Here is a 25,359-nt window from a genome sequence, read left to right as displayed (position 1 = left end):
TTTTTTTTTCTATGTATATGCCAACACTGTCCAAAAGTTACGAACTTTGTAAGTTTTCTTGCGTGGGATCAATACGGGGAATCCCGAGCGGACGAAGGTGGGCCCATCATGCCCGCTCAGGTAGCCAATCAGAACACAGGATTCTCTTCATCTTTCCCGCGTGCGCTGCTGGCTATATGAAAAAGTGTCTTACAGAGCAAGATATCTACTGACCAATCATATGTTATCCCATTTCACGATCACAGGTCCCGACATGTTGCCTTTTTTCCACGCAAGAGTCAAATTGAACCATTGAGCGACAACATTCAACACGATGGTCAGTTGATGGTCTAATGTACCTTCATTGTTTTCCTTTAGCCCCTTATGACAGGTTCATCAGTTCCCGAACCGAAATATTGGGAAAACAGATATTTTACAGTTGAACTAATGTTTATATTTCATCTTTTGTCTTCATCTCCTCTGCCCACCGTGAGGGGAGAAAATGAATAGATAAATAAATGAATGAAAAAAAGAAAGCTCAGCAGTTTCCACTTATAGTCATATGGTACATGAACTGATAACTGAGGTGGAGTAAATCTATAGGGGGCTAGAAATGCAATATCCCAGGTGCAAAATTGAATAAATCAGGATAGTCATCCTAAAAAATGAACTCAAATGCTTCATTAAAATCAGTTGACACTGAATATCATTGATATGCAAAATTTCAGGAACACATCTGATAATAATAATTTTCTTTTGGATTAACATGTGACGAACGATAACATCAACAATAGCATGCTAGTTCATCATCAATTGTAGTCAATTTCTTTTTCTTTTTCTCTTTTTTTTTCTTTTTCTTAATGATTACGTACCAATCGATTCCATCCTATGAGTTTCCAGCCAAGCACTAGCCCACTTTGGGCTGGAAATGATTTTCAACTCGATCAATAAACCGCTTTAAGGACCATACTTCGACTGCTGATATTTCTTATGTCTAGCAAGTAAAAAGACGCTGATTGATATCAGCGAGCCCGTAATGTGACATGTATACTGGTCAGCGGTTTTTTTGGTGCAACAGCTGTCACTTTAACATCCCAATGTGGATGTCCGCCATAACAACAATGCACCGAAGGAGTTAAATGATTGCATTGGAAGCTTATTACATATAGGACTAAATGTTATTACATTTAGGACTTTATTACATTTAGGACTTTATTACATTTAGGACAGTTATTACATTTAGGCCTTCAACAACCCTAACCCCGACTCTCCTTATTAGGAGAGATTATCCAACATAATAAACAGATATCTTGAAGTTCATCCATCAAAAGTTACTTGAAAGTCCTCTCGGCTTCTTTCCCTTAAACAATGTTGCAAGAAATTATAGAAAGTTTTATTAACAGCAGGTAACATTGAAGTAGTGAAAAGGTGACACTTATATAGAAAATGAGAAAGTAAAATAGCGTGTCTAGACTTTTGCGAAAAACACATGCTGGGTTTCTAAAAATTCCCTCTCCTCGTGAAAAAAAAAAAAAAAACGAAGAAGAGGGTTTTAAAAAAATCAATAAGAATGTCCTGCTTTGAAAGATACCGCACCAGTAAACATTTTTTCTGATTGAAAAACTTACTACCTGAGTTTTTAAGAGAAAGGGGAGGGAATCGGCTTATAAGAGAGAGTGAGAGAGAAGGAGCATTTTAATCTATTATTTAATTATTAAATTTTAATTATTAATTATTATTTAATCTATTCAGGGTGAGCACGGGAAAAGGGAGATAGAAAGTTAGTTGTTTTGGAAAGCGTCTTTGTTTGTTAGGTTTTTTCTTTCTATGTTTCTTTATTTTTTTAAAAGATCTCTTCGACCGAAAAAAAAAACAAACAAATAAAAAAAATATGAATTTCATTTCTCTTTTATTTTATTTTTATGTATATGATTCCATTTATTTTTATGAATATGATGAGCCTGACCATTTGCATGATTGGTTTGGTCGCTGTAGTTGATGTGAGACATCGGATGCACTCGCTTCATTTGCAAAATATCCAAGTACATAAAATAAACACAACTTCAAATAGCCAAGGTGTTATTGATCCCTCTCGTTATTTTTATTTTTATTATATTAATGACAGTAATAATCCAATTGAATACAGCATTTATATTATTATCAAATTACTAACAAAAATTTTTTTCAATCAACCTCTATGTATATCCTATACAAGCACATAGGTTACTATTTTTGTTTTTTAAAAGGGTCAACTTGTTAGATAATTCAATGAGTCAGAAAGCATGCATTTTCTGAACCCTGCAGCAAATATAAAGAAAAGCTTGGTATTGTTCTAATAATGAAGCACATAATCAAGCAGGAAAAACGAGCAAGCATTAAATCAAAACTCTTAAAAACCACTTTTGTATCTCTTGTCACGGTATATTCTAAGACAGAAAGAATCCTACACTACTACAAACCGAATTACGTTGCTAACAATGTGTGAAAATGCTTACTAAAAAGCGACTCCTTTAGGCAATATAGTGATTATCTTCTACAAACCACTCCAGACTGTACCTTAGTTCTCCACTGACACAAACTCACCGTTTTTACCCAATCTCTTTTAAGTGCACAATCTTTGATGTACATCACAGTATCTCTCTCTCATTTTAGCTTGAGAAGCATAATTACTCCTAGATTATTGAATTCTTGAAACGTATTTTAGAACATTCCGCAAGCCTAAAACACTAAAATTCTGGTAGAATGGCATCATAGTTACGTAACCTCCAAGTCATTGTGAAAAGGTATTCTAGAAACTAGTATATGATGACGACTCCCCAAAAAATTTTTGGTATTACATCCTCTCGTTTTAAGTCAGTTAACACAACTCAATTAGTTAATTCTGCCTTCAATGTGCTTCCCATCTCAAGCTGACTTAATCTGCCCCCAAAAGACTCCTCGTAGCAGATGTCTTAAAGGATCCCAATCAACCGCATGGGTGTTTTTGTTTAGTTAAGAGAAAGCTGAAACTTCTTGTGACTGTAAACACGATCCTTAAGATGATGTCACCGATTATGTGAAGTTGCCATGGAGACCATATAAATCATGAATATGAAACACTAACTCATAAACCATTAAAACGTCAATTAAATTGTCTTGGTCTGAAAACATAACTTATCGTTTGAAAAAAATCGTTTTGGTGGGGATTTTTTTAAGACAACCAAAGATCGAGTGAAATTTAATTTAACCAGGCAAAGCACACCAATTGGTTCAGTATAACTGACTAAGTCCTCCTTTACATCTAAATAGACACAAAATTAGCAAAGCAGCTGTTTCTATCTGAAGTATCTTATACGCGTAATAAAAAACAATGACGAGATTATCGATCTCTAATTACCACTTCTTCTTGTTAAATTGCTTAGAATTTATAGTAGTTTCCTCGAGTTAAACTGCCTACAGTTTTGTGTCCTCTTCAAAAGTGTGTTCTTCATGGACAGCCTCGGTAGCCGAAGGTGACTTTCGACGCATTGAAAATCTTGATTTTCGCCTTTTTCTGCAAAAAAACAAAACAAAACAAAAGAGAGACAAGGAAAAAGAAAAGAAATGCTCAATCGCTATTATCTTGTGAAACAATTATTTATTTAAAAATTCCACTTCTATCATGTAATAAATCAGTCAATCAGTCAGTGAAACAAACTATCAAACAATCTGTCGAATGGCCGCTCAGCTGGGCACACAGTTAGCCAGTCAGTGAAACAGTCAATCAGTTGTTCTGGCGATTGATCAGCATTCGTTCAGTCAGTCGGTCAAGTAGTCAGTTAGTTGGTTTATCAGCTGCTCAGTCATTTTTGTCAGAAATTCAGTCAGTCAGTCCGTCAGCTGGTTAATCAGTGAGTAAGGATGTTAGTGAGTCAGTTAGTCAGTGAGGTAAGTCCGCTAGCGACAGTTACTCTTTCAACCTTTTAGCCAGTAGGTTGAGAAGCTAACTACTTTGGAAATAAACCAGTAATTCAAATAATTCAGTGGTTAGTTCGTCACTGACAACGTCCGTCAACTTTGTTATAAGGACAGTTTCTATCTCTCTAGGAATTTGAACCTGTGTATATCCCGCTGCTCACCACTTACTTCTTTTCGGTGGAATGCCTGAATTTACCGTCCCCTTTTTTCAAACTCTTGTTCCGTTTTCCTAACATTAATAGAAAAAAGTAAAAAAATTACATATTTGATTAGGTACTAAAAGCGCTGTAGCAACTGCTTAACTTGATGAAACTGGTTAACGACACTCTAAATGTAAGAAAGACACAAATAAATAGAGAACTCTAGGTTAATCCGTGAGGTAATACTGGAGAAATAAAACCAATCAGCTGCTTTTGTTTTGTTTTGTTTTGTTGGTTTTTTGTTGTTGCTGTTTTTTTTACTGAGGTATTCCTAATAAATTTGCAAAACAAAATTCTTTCATTTGATGAAACAGCAAATAAAGGAAAAAATTTTTAAAAAAGCCAAAAAATTTAAAAATTTTTCCAAGACGTAGGCGAAACGAAGAGGATAGAATAATAAAGTCGAAGTAATTATTACATGGAAAAACATTTTTTTGCCAAAAAAAATTGGCATCGGGCATATTTGATGACTTCCTCTTTTCTGTCGAGGCTCATCAAAATTTGCAACAGAACATTGCTCTTCTCGAAACAAACCCAAAGCCAAATTAAAAACGGGTAAAAAATCCCGAAATACGCTGCTTTCGTGGTCGTGAAATTGCCTTTGGCAAGGCATTAAACACTTGTAATACGACACATAATCGATGGATGTCAAACTTAAGGATTTCTTAAATGTTTTTGTTTTGTTTGTTCGTTTGTTTTTTTATTTTTTGTTCGACGTTTACTTGAAAAATTGCTTAAGAATTTTAAAGCTCGCAAATAAGAATTATTTGAATCTATACTTAACTTGATGTTTTCATACTTATTGCCGTTCATTTTGGCCGCAACCTGTTATGCAAAATCTCAATTTATTACGGCCAAATTTCGCTCATTTGCATAAGAAATTTCATCTCTTAGTTCTGTTTGAGGATAATTGAAATTCTTTGATTTTACCACCAGTAGTAGTGGTAGGAAAGCAGCTGAGAAATTTAAAGTTACTTCATTCAGAGCTTGGCAATGCTTGAGGGAGGTAATGAGATTCTGAACTGATCGATACGCAGGAGAACTTAACAGTCCTTAGAAGGTTTGTCCATTTCTAATACAGTAACACTGGATGAGTTGTCAAACAAACAAAGAATAGCGACCAATTGATAAGCTATAGATTTTTCATAAAGGTAAGACAAGTTACCTTGATTTGAATCAGCATACCCAGTTGGTGCTGGTTCGATTCTTTCGGCTTCATCAAGTCCTCCTTGAAACAAGAAAGGTAAATACTGTCATTCTTTTGTGTTTCGAACTAATCAACAATGTTGTACCTTATTTTCTATGTATCTTAGTATTGGTGATTGTTTCAGAATCAAGTTAGTCTATTTTGTTTTTCTTTATTTCAGATAATGACTGGAGACAAAAAAACAAAGAAACGTTTCAAAACTTTTAAACCTAACAAAACTGTGTTAGAACACGAGATCCATAGAATTTAAAACTAACGTAATGAACGATGAAGGTTGGATAACTATAATGATGTAAATTAACTTTATTGATTTGTGGGAATGAAAATATCCATCTGTCCCAGATCCCTCCAGAAGTAGAGAACAAAATAAAAAGTACCATTAAAACAACATATTGTTGAGTCTTGGCAATATAAACTAACAGATCTTTTATTTATATAAAGATGACATCAGAGAAGAAACTTTAGCCTACCTTGTTGTGGATGACGCACATCAACATGAGCAAGTTCGATAACTACACCCTTGACTTCCCCTTGAAAAAAATAGTAAATAAAACATATAGTCACTGTTGTTGTCACATTTCCACTGTGTTGTCATTGACTATAAGGAAAATATGTCTTACCTCCTAAGCCGCCATGTTGTTCAATGTCTTCCATGCCCTGTTGGTTCAGTTGTTCTCCATCTCCTTGGCCTTTTCAAAGAAACCAAAGGAAAAAAATCGTGAACGAGTCAGGAAACAAATAAGAGATAGAACGAAGGGATTTTTTGTAACAAACGCAGAACGAGATCTACAATTTTAAACAATTAAAGCGTAATAGACGAGAAAGGTTGGGTAATAAAAATGATGATAATAAACTTTATTTGTGTGTATGAAAATATCCTAAAGTCAAAGATCCTTCAGTTACAGAGGACACAATCACCAGAGGTACAATATAAACTAACAGAATAGCATTAAAAACTTGACATTCAAATAGAAACTCTAGCCTTACCCTGTTGTGGATGATGCATACCAACACTTGCCAGTTCAATTTCTTCGCCCTCAATTTCTCCTTGAAAAATGAGAGTAGAGAAAAAATGTACATAGACTAACCCTGTGCTCTCAGTTCAAATGTTTATGATATGTTAAGTGACACCTAAAAGGTTTTTACCTCCCTCGCCGCCATGTTCTTCATTGTCCTCCATTCTGTGCTGGTTCACTTGCTCTCCCTCTCCTTGGCCTTTAAAAAAAAAAAAATGAAAAGAGGTTTATGAAAAAAACAAAAAAACAAAAACAAAAAAAAATCAAAAAGAAACACACAATAGAAATAACGAAAGTACTAACAAACGAACGGGGGAATGGGTTCTAGAATTTGAGATTAACGTGATGAACAAAGAAGGTTGAATGATTGTAAAGATAATAATAAACCCTATCTGCGTATATGAAAGTAACCAGCAGTCACAGATCCCTCCGGTAGCAGAGGACACGATAACATCACCAGGGATACCATTCAAAACAAACAGATTAGCAATAAACACTTCAACACGGTATTTTTCTTCCAGACAAGAATTACATTGGATTAGAAAACTGCAGCTCACCTAGTAAGGGATGATGCACACCAACATGAACCAGTTCGATTAGTTCACACCCACCTTCTCCTTAAAATAAAGAGGAAATAACGAATATATATTTAGTCACAGATTGCCTTTTTCCCCCATTTACAGTTTTCACCATATTTCCAGAAATACGAGTTAGGATTTACCTCCCTCGCCACCATTTTGTCCATCGTCTTCTATTCCCTGTTGGTTCGGTTGTTCCCCATCTCCTTGGCCTTTAAAGAAAACGACGAAGAAAAGTCAATGATCGAGTCGAGAAATATTTAGTTCGTACCACAAATGAACAGACCAATAAAAGAACGAAGGAGCGAACGAGTAAATACATGATTAAATGAATGTCTCTATGCATGCATGAGTGAATTGATTTATGACTGAGTGACTGAATGAATAAATCAACAGATCAATAAACTGTATTCGCAGCAATCTGTTAGTTTACATCGTTTTTCGGTTTATTTCTGATCAGGAGCTGATAATTATATCGCACCTTCCTGATCCCAACCACAGCAGGTGAAAACGGTCTTCAAGTAGTTCCAGAATTTTTCCATTTTGTTCTTCAGAATGCCTCTGACCTGGATACAAAATAGCCAAAAGTGATCGAGATTTCGCTAGCTGCCTTGAGCTGAGCTCCGATGACAAAATAGAAACTAACGAATTTCTGTTTTCCAATGCTTTTAAAACATTGTCAGTGTCCATTGCAAGTGAACAAAGCAGTCTTGAGCAGTGTTATACACTGCCTATGGTCGGCTGAAAACCATTACCCTTCCTGTACCTAGCCATTATAAGTCTACTTACGGATTTTATTATCTTGACTACTTATAATGGATTAAAAGCGCATAACGCACCTGTTCTGTTGACAAGGTGTACAAGATAGGATTCAAGGCCGAGTTGATCGGAAGGGCAAATACAGCGATCCAGACAGCGAGGTCCCCTTGCGCTTTGTACGACTTCTCGATGATGGTCCTCATACCAATCACTATCACAGGCATCCAGCACACACAGTCACTCAGGATGATGAAGAACACCCGCCTTGCAAGAGCCGTTTCCCTCCTAAAGTTTGCTCTTCTGGCCTGGATCTCTCTTTCAGTACCCTGACGGGCCAGTCGCCGGCTAGACAAGTAAGACTTGACTAGTATCATGAGATAAGCACCCATGATGAACAAGAAAAAAGCAAAATTCAAAGCGAGAAAGATAGCAACAGAATACTCCCAACCTGCCGGCTTATCAGAAGTAAGCTGCAAGGGCAGACATACCACACTTCTACCATAGTAACTATGGTACCTGAATGGGTCTTCAAAATACTGAATACCAAACATAGGCAAAAAGGCCATAAGGAAGCCAATTGCCCATATGATGATGCACAGGATATGTGTTGCCTTTGGTTTCAGAGAAGCACCTTGGTAAGGAAACACAATATTTTTAAGCCGATCAGCAGATATCAGTGTCATCATCATAACCGAAACCTCACTTGACAGAAGGGAGATCGCTCCAATTATTTGACAAGACAAACCAGACCTCCACTGGAAGTCATGCAAGTAATACTCTCCTCTCCACAACAGATCTTTAGTGCCAAGAGAGATCAGGTAAATACCCATCAAACCATCGGACACTGCTAAGTGGAGCAACATGATGGACTGAACCACGTTCTTTTCTTTAAAGATCACTCGCCAAGTGACAACAAACACTGCACCAACCAGAGAAAATACTCCTATCACCCAGATACTCTTCCTTGGGGCAGAATTCTTAAACATGCTCTCACAGTTGGCAAAGTCGTCGTTGTACGTGAAAGCACAGTCAGCGTCCTCCTTGTGCATATGACAACACATCAGATTTGTGTCGAAGCTCCTACAATTGTAAAATATCGTCCACTCAGGGAAGTTATTTCATTAAAACTTCACAGACCTTATCGACAAGAACTTGCTTCTAAGAATATATCAGAAACTGATGGCTGGAGTTATCAAGTGACTTATACAAAATAATTTTTTTAAGAATCCAGGTCTTCAATTATTTTTGAAAAAACTTAGCTTGAATGTCTCTACGATGTGTCTACTCAGAATATATAGCTTAGCTCAAAAACGAAAAATTTGCGAATGAACTTTATCAAAATCTTACACTCGCTGAATGTCCTTCAACATATCGAAAAAACCATATGGAATCTCCCTCATCTTGTTGTACTGCATATACCTGGAAATTAAAAATTAGTAGATAAAAATGTTATGATCAAAAGTCTCAAGACTCCACCATAAAAATTAATATTTAAAATAGGCTCTCTTAATCCCCACAGTGTCAGCGAAGTCTTTTCATTTAACGAATTTATTCTTGTTTTTCTCGTTACCAGGTTCCTTCTAATCGCGAAACGTCTTTTTCCTTTATATAAACCACTTAAAACTTACAATTCCTGTGTTCTCGGACGAAGGGCTAATGCTCAAGAGTTCAGTTTTGAGGCTCTTTAGGGTGGCCAATTTACATCACCAACTCAGTTGATAATGATTGAATATTGCATGAGACTGACCATGATATTATCAGAAAGCTGAGATCTGAGTTACTGCCGAAGCCGAAGGCTAAGGCATATGAAGCAGACACAAGGTTTTAGAATCCATGACATCATGAGAAAACCGAATTCAGTGACTGTTTTATTGAATATTTTTAAAACACTCTGCAAAAGAAGACATTTCTCCCTGAGTTTGGAAAAGTTTCAGGACGTTACACTGACGAGGGGCTTGGCAACTAGTCAGACTTTGAACTCCACATGATAACCCAATACCTGATGCAGATATCGGTTATTATGTCAACTTCACACGCTTTTGTATATTGACTGTATACTCTCAACAAATCAGAGTTTTAATGTCGAATGACTTCAAATGTCTTGAAATACCCCACACTGACGCACCACCAAAGTTTCTTTACAAACTTTCTCCCACTAAGCAAGTAATTAATCTGCTGGCAGGAAAGTACTTTCCGGTAAGTTGTAGATGAGGTAAGAAGTTTTTACAATAAAAGCATCGATTTAGAGTGTTTTCATTATATTTCAATTGATTGGACGCCTCAAGGTAACAAGGCTTGTTTCACAACTTGATTATCATCACTTGATTAATTATAAAACTCACAGAATTTTAAGTTGTTTGATTTCTTTGAAGTTGTCTATGGTTACCTGAGTCATTTCGTTTTCAAGAATTTCTCTAACAAAAATAAAGTGCAACAAAATCATAAAGAGTAACAGGGAAGGTACAATGTTTCGACATTGATTTGTAAATGATCATTTAAGGTAAAATGCGTAATATGTTATTTCAAAAACACATAACCAGAAATCGTATACAGTCAGCGGCTTGAACGGCGGGCGCGTAAATTTCAGTATTCAATATGGCGGACGGACGGACGAAGGAAAAATCGTTCGAAGGGCTTTTACCGCAGCTTAAATTCTCTTAGTTCTGCAGATTTCATGGAGAATAGATCGAAAGGAAGGAAAAGCCCTTATTTTCAAGTTGAAAGAGTGTTGAATTGCAGACAAAATAAAGGAAAGGTAAATATGACGCTTGTTTGAAGTGAGTAGCATACGTAAGATTCCAACCGTACACCAAGAAGTTCTGTGTGTATTTTTTCCCTAAGAATGAGTACCTTATTCGTTGAAAGGGGTACAGCTCCCTTAGCGACACCTGGGAAGTCGAAGAGAACCTCAATGAAACCACTTTAAGGTACCTCATCTTTAAGCATGTCTCTACTCAGTCATAAAGTTAAATAAGAACTTAATGTTTTTTTTTACTACTCGATTTTAAAACAAAATAGTTTGAGGGGCTAGAAGTGAAGACAGAAATTTTAAGACATCATACACGTTTAAGGCAATTTTCTGCTTTATTGGCGACATCGCATGTATGTTAGACAGTAATGGATCCCAACTCTTTTCCTCGGGGCATTCAGAACATCCATAACCACAGAAGAAAGAATCAAAGAAGGATCTGATTTACTGGCAATTGCTATTCTCCAGCATCTCAAGAGTAAACATCAGACAGCCTCACCCACAACTGTGATAGAAATGAGACGCTACGTCTTTAATCATATTTTCAGAGAAAGAGAGCAACCCAACTCTAAGTATGGCTGCATCTTGTTAGAGAAGAATGACTATAACCGTTGTTCATTTTTCAAAGAATGTTCCGATTAGGACACTTGTGTAGACAACCTTGAAGATAGTACACAGGTTGTATTCCCTATTAGAGCTAAAAGTTTTTTGAGCTTGGGACGACGGACACATAAACTTGTGGAGGGAAAACTTGTAGCTAAGCCTAGATAACATCTTGAAAAAGTAAGTTTAAGTTTTAACAAGTGTTCAATTGCAATATTGTGATTGAATTACAGAATGTCAATACATGCTTTTAGAGCAGTTTGCACTTAAGTAAAACCAAAGTAATTACTCTGACCAATCACGACAGTCGTAAACAACCCAATGAACCAATCAGAGTTCGAGGCTAATACATGTAGCCCGTGGTGAAAAAGTGGCGCGAAATTTTTTAGCCAATAACATGCTCTACATGGGTTTAGGTACAAGCTGTCAACACTGCACTAACCCTTCTCCCAAGAAATTATTTTGTATTATTAGGTCAGAAAGTTACATAGAAGCATCGAAATCGTTATTCATGTTTGGTTGTGAAAATTTCTCTGTTTATGTACATATCACTGTTATAGCTGCTCTCACTAAGATTTGTTGTTTGTTTGCCCTTTCCTTTCCCCTTTCTTCTTCCTCCATTTCTCATCTGCCGCCTTCTGTTTTTTTGTTGCATGATCTCTGTCATTCTCTTGGGGTTGTTCGTTCTCAACTTGTGATGATGATGCATCTGGTGAGTCATTGCCTCCCAGGTCGGGTACTGACATTTGCTTCAGATGTCTCTTTTTACCAGCACGCTTGACACTGATTTCTTGCTCCTAGTATTGACAATTATGTTTGGTGTACTTTGAGCTCGTTTCGTAGAAAAGTTTGAGGTTATTCATCGTGGTGAATAACAATAAAAGCTAAGTTTTTCGTTTGTCTCACGATGTAGTCAAGTGTGACGTATATCGCGACGTTTCGACTGCATACTGCTAGTCTTCTTCAGGCGATGAGGTCGACTGGTCATGCGTGATCTCATAAAGCATGATGCTCTGCTGTGATTAGTTGTTTTTTCAACAGCTCTGTTGGAGCATTTCGATCCTTGCTGTTCACTCAGTGATTTGCTGCGTCGGCTGTCTGCTGTCGCACGGCTCTCCTGTTGTTGTGATTTTTGATCGTGAGTATCCACGCTTCTGGAATTTCTATTCCACTATCCCTGTTGATGTTGTTAGGATGAAGTCTTATATGAATTGCCTTTCTGACCCTGCGGGTGTAGTAATAAGAGTCACGATCAATAAACTTTGCTTCGCTCCAGAGTGGCTTGTGTCCGGTGTTGTGGGCATGCTCTGAAACGGCGGAGGTCTCGGTACGGGCGAGTCGAATGTCTCGATCGTGCTCCTTCGTGCTCCTTCTCCTTCCTCCTTTGGGTTCATTCTTTCTCTTTCTCTTGGAAACCATTGTCTGTTTTCAATTCTTGTAGATGGTTTAGGCTACATTTGCTACTTTAAGTAATCTCTAACATATTTCAATGAGGTCTCCACTAAAATATTTTTATTAGGTTGAAAGGAAGTTCTTGGGGAATATCAGACATCAGACATAGTATTTAATATTAGCTATATTTTCCTTCAAAATTCTCGCTTTTTTTCGATTTTTAGCTGATTATTTTCTACAGCGGCTTTTTTATCTTTAGTTACCTCATAAATGGTAATCAAAATGTGTTAAAACAAAATGGTAGGCAAAGTGAAAAGAAAACAAACCGCTCGAAGGAACATTTTTGCCTGAGTAATGAGTTCATTTCCTCACATCTCGCATCTCTGGAAAACGCCACTTTACAAATTGAAAAGGCACCGTGTTAAGAGAAGTTTTTGGATAAAAAAAAAAAATAATAAAAAAAAAAAAAAAAAAAACGTTTTCTTTGCGAGTTAAACTTCTTATCTTTCGGAAATGATGACAGGGAACCAAATCGGTGAAACCGTTTCCTCGTAGCAGACGAAAGAAACCATGGAGGTAAGCCCTACTTTAAGGGATGAGAGAAAGAGGAAAGTACGGCTATTATATGAGGTTACTAAAATAAAAACGCACCGTCTTAAACCAGTTTTTTCTCACTTTTCTTTCGATTTAAATACGGTTGAACTTGACTCTATCTATTTTGATGATGGGGAACGTTGAGTTTCTGAAAGTAATGGCACAAAATGCAAAATATTTTTATATCCCCCTTATTTCCTTTATACTTTGCATCGATATTTAACTTGCACTTTCGCGCTTAGCGCATGCTCGCGGCCATTTAGCAGCCATCTTGTATGGGATTTCTGGTTATGTTACTCACCAAACAAATTTCATAGTCTACTTACATAATCAATAGCTGCTTTAAGCCTTTAAAAACTCCTTTTGGGAAGTATCTGAGTTTATTTCCCGATAGATAGCTAGTGAAGAAAGGAAGAAAATGAAACGAACGTTGGACATAATGGATAAAAGAACGATACCTTAGTAATCGTTTTCATAAGAATCAAAGGGATCATGAGAATACTCACTAACATTTTGCAATATAATTACGAGAAATTTTTGGAGAAAGATAATTGATAGTTTGGGAATCAGGAGATTTCTTTTATGGAGTATCGTAAGCGCATGAACCGCAAAATTTCCAAGGATGTATAACATAATAAACTCGGTACTGAAAAGCCACGTGCATGATGGCCAAACCGGCCCATCCTATACAAGAACCGTTAGCACCAAGAAAAAGGTCCTATATAGACCCTCGTCATGACTTAAAATCAGAAATTCCAAGAAATGAAAGGATTTCTTAAAAAAACATGAAAGTGTGGATCGGAGTAGGCATTATTCCGCTTGCACTAATAAATGTAGTATATAGTAGATAGTATATTTTCACTATTGATAGATGCCTGGATTCAAAACTTGTGGAATACATAAATGTTAATGAACTACTCACAGGTCATACAGATTTACCAGTCCCCGAAACTGTTGAGGATGCAGCTCCTTTATCTCATTCTTTTCAATTTTTCTGTTGAATTGCAAATCATGAATATGTTCTTGGCCAGTTTTCTTTTAATTTAAACGTTGAATGTTATATCAGTGGTCGGTACTCAGAGTACCTTTTGAATGAATGTCCAAAAGCAAGAGCCGGAGTAATCACAATAACCAATCAAAGCAAAGGGAGACGAAGAAGCCAGTCTACATTAAAAGTACAAACAATTCAAGCACAAAGCCTCACGCGCCGGAAAATTCGAGTTATCAAGTAACGTTTGGTTTAAGTTTGGTGTCCGATTGGTTGATAGGGTGGCACAGGTTTTTAGATTGATCAGAGAGGAATAAAGTAAAACGAGAGAAATCTTCGATTTCTTTTGGCAATTTATTAAATTACTGAATTAATCTGTCTATGACCGCAAAAGCTCCAGAATTATCGAATTCAAAAGCAATTCTTAGAATGTCCCCCTAGACAACTACATATTCGTACTTTACATTGGGTATCTTCTGAAAGGTGCTGTAAATGTTTTCGTTTCCTTTTTTTTTACCCCAAAAATTCATCATTCCATCAATCTATCAATCGACTACTAATTAACAAGAGAGGATAATCCTCCTTTACAATTATTCAGTCCTTTAAACTATCCATCGCTACTCACACTGTCTTTAGCTTGGTTAGGTTAGCAAATATCGTTGGCCGTAAATCTCTTAGTTGGTTGTTGGATAAAAGCCTGCAACATTAAAACAGTTAAACACACACCACCTTTAACTGCAAAGCAGAACTGGTTTCCCGTATATAATGATGGCAACCGATAAGATCCCAATAACGATATGCTTACATATCTGTGTAGTATAAATATAGGTGTTTTGCATTCATTCGGTGAGACACGTTTTAATGAACAGGTTTAATTAGATCAATTCGAAAGACATATGGAGTAATAACATTTGATGAAAACTCGATTTTAAGTTCAAAACTTCTATTTTGTGTATGTGTGTGTTGAAATTCAGACAGAAACGGGGAAAGTTTTGCAACTCGATAAAATTTTAGAGAGAAAATTCCCTTTCTCGTCGTGCTTTTAATTTTCTTTTATTTGTTTTTCTTGTTGACTTACAGTATTTTGAGTTTTGCCAGAGTTCTGAAGATTTCTTGAGGGAGATCCTCAACTTCATTATTAGACAGATCCCTGAAAGTTTCAAGGTTAAATGCATTAGTCTTTCAGAAAAAATAATGCCAGCCGAAATGTAAATCCCATAAAAAGTGAAACAGTACGCGAAAACACTCTGAATTATTTCGCTGCGTTTCACAGGCACTTGTAGCATGCTATGTTGCTGTTACATTACAATTATGATGAAAGTGCACTAAGCTACTGTGGATAGTTTTCATGCTCTTTACTCAAGTAACACCAACTGATGGGAGGGAAATGGTGTAGAGTAGTGCAACCCAAGACTACCGAGGAACGCCTACAGGTCAGAACCCGAGACCAGTGAATTTCGATGCTATAAGCTTTCGGTAAACCTGCATTTTATTATGTACAGTCGTCCTAGGATTGCTATGTTGCACTTGATTGTGACATAATCACTTGGCCTCTTTTATCATCTCTGATATAGGTTACAAAAAAGTGATAAAGAGCCAACACTTTTAGAAACACATTGTATTGTATCTACTAAACTCACAGCTCCGTCAAATTAGTCAAATCTTTGAAAACTTGCTTGTGTGGCGTTTCAATTCTGTTGTCTTGCAGCCATCTGAATAAAAGTTGGAATGATGCGACAATCCATTTTATTTAGCTAAATTGTCATTGCATCGTCTGGTTTTGGTGTGTTTCCAATACTTACTTTAGTATTGTATAATACTGATCAACATCCTGACTTTTTTTAAGTTGATTTTTGATAGCTTTCGATAATTTTGAGGCTGACAACCTCGTTTTCCTACTGTGTTTTGTTTGTGCAACACTGCTGTTATTAATTGTTTTAGTGTTTGGAACAACCACCCTGCGCATTAACTCGCTCATTCATCCAATAAGAATACGCATAAATGTAAATGAGCCTTTCTGGCCTTCGCCACAAGTTCACTATCAATAGAAGTTTTGATCCAAAGTGGAGCCGGGATGGCTTATTTGCATAACTCAAATGAATTACAATCACGCCCGCCATTATGAAAGAGGCCTACACCATAGCGTACGGCCATCTTTAGCGATATGTTTTCATGCTTTCCCTCTTTACTCAAAAACACATAATTTTCCACCTTCATTGCATAGGTTCTGCTTATTTTAAAAAACAATTTTAGCTACTATTTTTTTTGTATTGAAAGTTTCCTTCCTAAACTCACAGGCGCGTCAATGCTGTTAAACTGTCAAACAAACCCTTCTGTATCTTTTCCAGGTTGTTGTTGTTAAGTTGTCTGTATGAACAGAAGAGTTAAAAAAAAAGTGTTACAATTAATCTAATTTGAATCGGTTGGAACAAAATCCTTTGAACCGATTACCTGTCTAAAGCTTATAATTTAGGAATTAACAAGTACTCAGTGACCTCGAAAGTACTTCTAATTCAGTTCATTCGACTTCAGTGCGACCCTTGTTTAAATTTTACTGCATAACACATTTGGCTTGGTCTTTGGAGCACCTGATGTTGTAAACCATTTCTTGTCTCCCCTAAGATTTAGTCATTCATCTTTTCAATCAGTCACTGATTGTGGGCGTTTTCAATCGGTTTATGTGCTACGCAGATATTTAGAGGTTCAGGGATCTGCTTGATGAAAATGGAATATGCATTATTTGCATTAAAATGTGTGTTATGCCACTTGTCAATAGTTGATATGGAGGACCACTTTCACTTACAGCTTCTGCAGCTTGACTGATTGGGAAAACAAATCGTCAGGGAACTTCTTGATCTTGTTACCTTCTAAAAACCTATGCGTGTTGAAAATTTTGTCATTAAATGGGGAGGTATTTAAATCCCGTTCTCTTTGACTGAGGCACTGGTCTAAGAGGGAACCAGCTTACGAGAACCAAGAACCCTTACCTACACTTGCAAAGGGCTGCATACTGGCTACGCGCATTAAAATAAAACACGTTTATCAGAGGAAGGGGGGAGGGGGGGGGGGAATAGAAATGGGATTTACAGAACGAGGAGCACTGACAATGAAACTGAAAGCATTCTTTAATGAGTCTATTTACTTTTGTTTGTTTAACTCTGTCCATCCACAAACAATCCATTTTCATGGTTGACTTCGCCCTCTATTAGCTCGAGCACTGTCTTACGAGTAAAATATATTTTTTTGGTTAATTTAATTTTTTTTGTCTCAATCATCTTAAGGTTTGACGCATAACCCTAGCAGGGAGAGGTTTCTCTCTCAATATACTATGGCAGGTTACTATTCTCTGATTCACGCAGCCAATTATAAAGCTAGCTGCTTATGAATATGTCGAAACGCGTAGTGATAGTTACTATTAATTAGAATAAATAAGAATCGATGGTATCGAATATGGACCTTTAAATGTGTTACTTACAGCTCAGTCAACTCGGTGTTTTTATTGAAGAATCCTGGCGGTAGCTCCTCTATCTGGTTGTTACTCAAGTCCCTATGAGAAGATTTTCTCTGGATTTGAATTTAAAGTCTTTTGTCTTGTGATCTGTTGCTGTTAAGCAATTTGATATATTCCTCTCTTGGATTTACATATTCTTTGTGCCGTTTCCTTGTCATAATCTTTACATGTTTATATGAAATAGTAATTCTAAATGATCTAAATGAGTGGATTAGCTTATTACATGATTTCAAGTGAAATTTGGGATAAATCAACACGAGTAAATGTTTCGAAGGCCAGCCAAATTGCACTAGCCTGTAGGGTGAGTGCCATTTAATGTCTTACAAAAATTTACGAGAATTTGCGAATTATGCGAAAAATCGTTAATTTACTTTCTATTAATATACATGCAAAATTTGACTCTGTTTCCTCTAAGTCGTGTTTATTTCGTGTTATGGCTTGGTGATTAATAATATATATAATTCATGTAGCAGTTATTGAACGCCTCTAAGCGCTGTAAAATATGAAAGAGAGAAATATTTGACCTACTCTGTACATAAGACATATTTTATACATCTCTACAGTTAAAAAGTTAGAAACAAAAACTCTTGTTAAAAAAATTAGCAAGTTAGCAAAAAGCTGTCCTAAATAAATGAGTTTCCAGGTTCCGTTTAAATTTGTTCAAACATCTTGAAGCAGTAGTGGTCCTTAAAGGCAAAGAGTTCCTTAAAGACTAAGCAGCTGCTCGGCCACGTTGCTGCCGGCGTGTTTCTCCAAGAAGTTGCTTCAAACTTCTTAACTTTATGTTGTGACAAATCGAGCGTTTACTTACTTTCTCGGTTAAGTATCGCTTAATTGCAGTAACCAGTACACGAAGGCTGTCACGCTCGTAATCTTCTGAACTGATCTTATGAACTGTCGCGATTTTTATTTTCAGGCCCTCGGTTTGTACTCTTCAATACTTTCGTTTCAGCCCTTTTTTCTTGCTTCGTTGCGTGTTTTCATTCTTTCACTCCCTCCACCATTTTTTTTCTTGTGCTTCCGCGACTTACCTGTCAATCAATTCAATCCCAACTTTCTGCCTTCAATCTCAATCGAAATTGCACGAAACGAATTTCAATTGCCACTTTATTGCAGCTATTTTGGAATCACAGAATTCAGTCGCTCAAAAACAGGCTTTTCGACTCTGAAAAAATATCTTATTGATCCAGTAATAAGCTGGTTTGTAAAAAGTTGCAACAGTTGTCTTTCATTTTCTTGTTGCCAGAGTTGTCGGGTTTTGCCCCAAGAACTTGCTTTAAACTTGTAAAACCTCTCTCAAGAATAATTTAGCGTTTGTATTTTTTCCCTGTTAGGTATTCGTCGACAGCAGTAACCATCACAAGAAAGTCATCATTCTGGTAATCTCCTTCTGTCTTTCTTATGAAATGTTGCGTCAAACTCCTCGAGAAGGTCGTTACTCTAGGGCTCCGGTTCATATTTTCTTATCTGTTTTTGGAAGCTATACTTTTAGTCAGTTGTTTTCCCTTTTTTTGGGTATGTTTGTTTTTAGTTGCAAAAGTTGTCTTTCATTTTCTTCTAATTCAATTCTTAAATCAAGCCTTGAAATAGAATTGATAATTATTTTTTTTAGAAAATTTCCCTGTGAACTGGGAAAAAGTTGCGATTTAGAGCAAAAAATGGTGCGATTCGTAAATAAATCGCACCGATAAGAGCCAACCAGATTGCAAGGATAAAAATGGATTTCAAAATGGATGTAATGAATTTTGATATATGTGAACATATTTCCTGTAGAGCACTTAACTCCCCAGGGACCAAAGATATAAAACAAAACAAAAAAAAGCTTGCTTGAAAAAATTTGAAGCAAAAGTTAAAATCCTGCCAAGTTAAAGTAGATCGATATAAAAGTAAGCTTCCTGACTTACAGAGACTGTAGCTTCACTAATGGAGTAAATAAATCACCACGCAACTTCTTAATCTTGTTTCTGCCAAGCCATCTACAAAATAAGTGTTTTAAAGAATTTGACTAATTGTCATTTTAATAAATAAGCACATCTAAAGAACAAGATACGGCAACCTTAAGGTATCCCAGAAGGAAAATTAGCGTTTTCATTCAAACTGATGTAGCGTGAAAACGAAATATTATAAACAGTTTATTACGGAAGCCGAAAAGGGACAATCCAAAAAATAATATTGTGCAAATCCGAAAAAATATTTAGAATCAATATCTTACACACAAATCGCTTTTAAAAGTTTGTCAAATCGAAAAAGCAATTTCAAATCCTGGTTTAATTCATAGATCCACTGATAAATTTCACGAAAGTCGAAAATAGTCTACAATCCAATAATCTTTCCTAAGTCCAAAAATTTCCCAAATTGAGAAAAATGTTTTGTCACGTGACATTTGTGCCCGGCCGTGGAAGGCTTTGGTCAGACATGGCGGATTTCTACGCAGCGTGAGGTAATAGGCTCAATCCTGGCGACAGGTTTTGTTTAAGATGTGGCTCAAAAATAACATTAACATCATTACATGAAAGAGGAGGAGAAGAGTGAGAAAAGGCTTCGCCAACGATGTTATTATCGCAGTTCACTGCAAGTAAAGGCGAAGAACGAAGAGGCTTTGGTAAGCCACACAATGGATTAAAATGGAAAGGCAAAAACACAACAGCGAATTACGGTAAGAAGCCATTTCTTTGCTTCGAAATTAACGAACTCAATAAGCAAAAGTTGTCTGAGATTGATTTATTTGGAAAAAAAAAAACATTCTTTTCTCAATGTCAAAATAATTGTTTACACAGATTGGTGTCAGGAGAGAAACATCACAACACCACTTCTTAAAATAAACAGTAAGGAATTAGACAAAAACCTAGCAAGATTTTATGTGGAAGCCAGAAGAAAAAAAGGCGAAGAGTACAGTCGTTCAGCTCTTCTCGGTGTTCGCAATTCCAATAAATTACACCTAAACAACAACGGTGTTATAGTGAAAATATCAAAAAAACCAAGTATTTCAAAACAGCAACAAAATTCTCGACGCCAAGCTCAGAATCAACCGCCGCGCTGGCAAAGAAAATATTCAACATAAGCCAGTTATTGTACCATCTGACCTGCCAAAATTCGAGCCAGCCCGTTCCTTAGTCTAGTGCTCCACTCATGCAAAGTTCGAACCGAATGGCTTCCAACGTTTCGATGTCGAAGGCAACCGCAAGCTTTCCGAGTGGCTTTTTTAACTCCTGTAATATTCAGGGCAACGTCCAGGTGTTTTTCGGCCTACAGAGCCACTCTGATGACAAAAAGTGACTTGATTTTTTGCGTCATTTTGTTTCAGAATTGTTGATTACGCAGTTTTGATTCAGCTTTCAAAGCGATTGTCTCTTCCAGGACAAGCGACGCTCGATTCAAATTTGACAGTGGCGTGATTCTTTGAACCAATCAAAATTCTTTGCTAAGCATAGCAACCAGTCAGTTCGCTTCATTTTGTATAGACAATAGATTACGTCAAAAGCTATTTTCGTGTCTGTCAAAGTGGGGAAATTTGAGATAAAAAGGCTTTTTTCCGTATATTTTAATTCTTTTAATATAAAACAAATAGATTCCAAGTTGCCGTGCGTCTGTTCAGTAATAGATCACAGAGGACGTCAAAATGTGGTAAGAACATCAGTGATACACTCGGCTGCGCCTCGTGTGCGACTTTTTTGTTCTTACAACATTTTGACGTCATCTATGATCTATTACTGAACAGACGCACGGCAACTTGGAATCTATTTGTTAAATAGAATTACCACCAAAGTATAAGACAGGTCTAGAAGAGGTGACTACAAGTTCTGGATAAGCTGTTTTTTTAAGGATAGAATTATTTTACTCCGTAATTCAATGGTTTTTGTGCTAAAAGTTAAAAAAAATCGGTGTTCGCAGAGAAGACTCATATCACATCACTAACGATTATAACAAATGCATAGGTATGAGAGCCAAGGTAGCATAAGGTGCAAAGTTCTTACTCGAGATGGCTACCTCAATCGGCTTTTCATTATTAAAAGTTCTAAAGGATACAAAATTATAGTTGCCATACAGTAAGCTATAGACATCTCTGATGTCTCACTATTCAGCTTTATAAGTTTTCCAAAATAACCTAGCGACTTTGCCGGGTAAACAAAAACTGAGAACATAGATCACAGTTCCATAGGGCAATTTTGTTAACATGGCTTCTCTTTCCTTTGCAATTCCACAATGTTCACGCATCGCTGTAACGAATTTTTACAACTTTTGAAATCAAATCTTACTCAAGGCACTGGTTTACATTTTTTGTGTGCATCGATCGTTTTCAAAATCATCGAAATCTGAATTCTGATCTTTGCTAAAAGACAAAATTGTCAGCTAACAACAATTTTCATTATGGGTGATTTTTGACTTATTTGAACGTGAAAATAAATGGAAATAATATATTAGCATAAGCCATTCAGTTAACATTGTAATAAGCCAGGTGATTATTTCCTATTCCTTTTGGTGGTCTTACCTTACAGGTAGAGTTTGGCTACCTTTTCCTTATTATGATCGTGAATTTGACATGGAGACAGATGTTTTTGCGTAAACTGCGGTTTGCGGCTAGTTATCGCGGGTATATTTCCATTATGTTGCGAAAATGACTCTACCTCATAAAAAATTGATTCCGTGCAGGAATTTCCAGGAAATAATTCTCCTTTATACTTTACCCATTTAACACTCTCGTTTTAGGCTAAATCCATGTTGAATTCCCGATTAGGAGAATAGTTTTTAATTTATAATTTAGCACATTCGACACCTCTTTTTCTTAGGGGTGACTTAGGGTGTAAATATGTAGTACTTTTCATCTTCTGCTCTCTTCTGCGTAGCTCTTTTAGGGGCGGTACCTTGGGTACGCCCTTTCTTCTCCGAATTTTGTGCTTATTCTGCTGTTATGCAACAGCCTTCAGGGACTATTTTCTCTTAAGATATCTTTTCAAGTATGATTTTAATTCTGTCAGTAAGCTTATTATAATATTTTTATTGTCAATCTTGTTTTTTTGTTTTGCCCTAACTTGACCGTAAGACCAAGAGATTTAAGTTAGAAAGACATTTCCTAAAGCGTAAACATCGCGAAGGTATCTACTTAGTATGCGAACTCCGCTCTGCGTAGCTTAGCGTGATTCGCTGATTAAGCGTAAAAGCATGACGAAGGTTAGAGATTGACAGCTCTGTAAGTGTCACTTTTATAAGCGGTGACCCACACTTTCCTAGAGAGATCAGAGCTATTCCCCGTTGTAATAACTTGTGTAGTAGAAAGAGAATTTTAAAAAAATAGTCGACTGAACGACGATTGTTAGGAAATCGGAAATCATCGGGCATATTTTACGTAACCTGCATCCAATGTTCCTGCGTTAAGCACCGTTTTGACTAAATGCCTGGAAGAACGCAGTATAAATCAAGTCATCCGCGCTGGAAATTGCCTGTTTTTTCAGGGCTTTAAGAAAGAGGCATATTTCCCGTATACTGGACTTCATATTTCTGTGTAAAGCGTATTTTTGCTCTATGGCTTGAAGAACGAGATTTGAAGTCATCCGCGCTTGAAGAACGAGGTATCTTTCAAGTCATTCGCGTTTATGGGCTGTTTCGTTCCATGGCTTTAAAAACGAGGCATATTAAGCCATATACCAAGCTTGCTGCATTTGCCTATGTAAAGCACCGTAAGTCGCTGTAAGTCATTCGCGCTCGATATTAGCTGCTTCGCTTTATGGCCTAAAAAACGAGGCATTTCCCACGTACACTACATTGGACTGTGTTTTAAGTAAAAAAGCGAGGTGTATGTTTCGTTGTCCACACTTGAAATGAGCTTTTTAGCTTCATGGTCTAAATAACGGGCTACATTTCGTGCATACTGTATTTGTTGGCGGAAAGCGCTGTTTTGCTTAAAGGCTTGAAAAACTAGCTATATGCTCGAGTCATTCGCCCTTGAAACGAGCTGTTTCGCTTCATGGCTTTAAAAACGAGGCATACCCGGTTTATACTGCACTTGTTTTAGATTAGGTTTATCACAAGACCAGTAATTCCGATGGAAATGGATGGACTCCGTTGGATTCCCATGGACCCCATCGGATTCCGACGAATAGGTATCGGTGGATACCATCCAACAACATTTCTGCCCGGCCCTCTCTGATTTTCATCTGACTTCCGCTACTCTTTGGCGTCAAACGTATCTTACTTCCGTTGGAAGGTGTTACGAATAGAATCTTTTCTATTCCATCGAAAAACTACGTTCCCATTGGTGTGTATTGGAAAGGTATGGCAAAAAGTCAATATCTACCTAGTAAAATCCTGGAACAGTTAAAGTAAAGTAACAGGTGACAGGTTTTGTAGGCTGAATAATTCAGCAAATGACTTATTAGACAACTTCTTAATATTTTTTTATGCTTAACGATCCACGGATGTGTATGAAAATTTGCTCAAAGATTAGACCGGATAACATACGTGATCAAATAGTTACAGGAGGTTGAGGTACCTAGTGCGACCCAAATCCCAAGAAGAAGAATAAAACGATATTTAGGTGAGCGTTTAGCCCGCAGCAAACACTTCCGACACTCTTTCGCGTCATTATCTCCGGTTATCTTATAGCCTACGTGTAGCCGTACCCTCCCCCCCCCCAGGTGAAAGGGAAGCGAGGGAATGTCTACGCAAACCTAACACTAATCGTGTTCCATGACGCCACACTAATTAATGCAAAATACTGTCATTTGATAATACTTTTTGCGAAGTAGCACGTGCTAGTGTGAAGGTTATCGAGATAAAAGACAATACTGAAGTGAATTCTTTTTCCGTTTTTCGGGTAAATTTGCAATTCAGCGTCCGATTTCAAATATGTATTCTATTTTAAGGATATAGGAAATGACTATAGAGTAAGAAGAGGACGATGTTCAATTAGCATCGCGCTAAGAAAAATTAGATTTCAACGTCCACGCGGTTTCTGCTTGCATTTGTAAACAGTGCCACGGTCGACGAAGATGGATAATTTGCTGCAGAGTCTCAAGGTTTTTACAGATTTCTTTAAGAGATAGTTGCGCTGCAAGCGCGAAGAAAAAGCGAGTCTTTTCTCAGTCGAAAGAATCACTGCAAGAAACAACTAACATTAGTTTTAGTGACTAAACGTACAGCAGACACGGTCTTAATTGCTTCGCAGCACCGTTTGCAAAGAGAGAGAAGGTTGAAGGCAGACAACCCTCTAGGCTCAAGTCCATTAAGATAGTGCACCTGGTCTTTTGCGAGAGCTTTAACGGGTGGCGCAATAGATATAGTGACCGGTTTCTTCTAGAGGAGAGAGGCGATCGATCACTGGCGCTGCTTAATATATTACAGATATATTTCCTAACCCTAAGCCAGTTGGTAACGAAACGAAGACATCGATACCTTCAAAAAACATATCTATGGCTTTCTGCTGTTCTTCTTCAAATGCCTCCATCCTAAAAGTCGCGCAAACTTTCTTTAAAACCTCGTCGTGGATCACTGTTGCCTGAAAAGTTGACCACGAAAGCATCTTGTCAACCGTCTGGTTCGCTATTTTGAAAATGAATTATCAACTCTAGCCAATCAGAATTGACGAAAGCATCTGCAAAAGGGACTAACCAATAAAAAGTCATGATACATTTTCTTGCAAAAGAGTAATGTCACGGATCACGATTAGTTTCAGGTTTGCGTAGACGTAGGGTACGGCTACACGTAGGCTAACCTTTCAAAAGAGATTTATCTAAACGATATCGATTCTAAATATTTTTTTCGGATTTGCAAAATGTTTTTGGATTGTCATTTTTCGGCTTTTGTAGTCTATAATCTCTGGCGTGAAAATTATTTGCGCCATCCCTGTAAAA

General features: G+C 37.0%; 1 protein-coding gene and 1 pseudogene across 1 annotated transcript in view; one reads left to right on the top strand and one right to left on the bottom strand.

Moving 5' to 3' along the window:
• Positions 1-24,953, bottom strand: part of LOC131769977 (relaxin receptor 2-like) — a 28,207-nt gene extending 3,254 nt beyond the window's left edge. The window contains exons 1-20 of the mRNA XM_066164804.1: positions 24,865-24,953; positions 16,297-16,368; positions 15,642-15,713; positions 15,080-15,151; positions 14,627-14,698; positions 13,936-14,007; positions 13,340-13,411; positions 10,018-10,089; positions 9,023-9,094; positions 7,756-8,755; positions 7,398-7,482; positions 7,060-7,128; positions 6,896-6,955; positions 6,469-6,537; positions 6,310-6,369; positions 5,943-6,011; positions 5,793-5,852; positions 5,281-5,343; positions 4,084-4,144; positions 3,416-3,511 (exon numbers count right to left, since the gene is read on the bottom strand). Of these exons, the coding sequence (XP_066020901.1) occupies positions 3,416-3,511; positions 4,084-4,144; positions 5,281-5,343; positions 5,793-5,852; positions 5,943-6,011; positions 6,310-6,369; positions 6,469-6,537; positions 6,896-6,955; positions 7,060-7,128; positions 7,398-7,482; positions 7,756-8,755; positions 9,023-9,094; positions 10,018-10,089; positions 13,340-13,411; positions 13,936-14,007; positions 14,627-14,698; positions 15,080-15,151; positions 15,642-15,713; positions 16,297-16,368; positions 24,865-24,953 (2,357 nt within the window). The remainder of the gene's footprint in view (positions 1-3,415; positions 3,512-4,083; positions 4,145-5,280; positions 5,344-5,792; positions 5,853-5,942; positions 6,012-6,309; positions 6,370-6,468; positions 6,538-6,895; positions 6,956-7,059; positions 7,129-7,397; positions 7,483-7,755; positions 8,756-9,022; positions 9,095-10,017; positions 10,090-13,339; positions 13,412-13,935; positions 14,008-14,626; positions 14,699-15,079; positions 15,152-15,641; positions 15,714-16,296; positions 16,369-24,864) is intronic.
• On the top strand, positions 10,181-11,249 carry LOC131778455 (uncharacterized; annotated as a pseudogene).
• Positions 24,954-25,359: the final 406 nt, after the last annotated feature.

The sequence above is a fragment of the Pocillopora verrucosa genome, chromosome 1 (assembly GCF_036669915.1).
Source record: "Pocillopora verrucosa isolate sample1 chromosome 1, ASM3666991v2, whole genome shotgun sequence".
In the NCBI taxonomy this organism is placed as follows: domain Eukaryota; kingdom Metazoa; phylum Cnidaria; class Anthozoa; order Scleractinia; family Pocilloporidae; genus Pocillopora; species Pocillopora verrucosa.
This window is presented reverse-complemented; position numbering and strand designations above follow the sequence as displayed.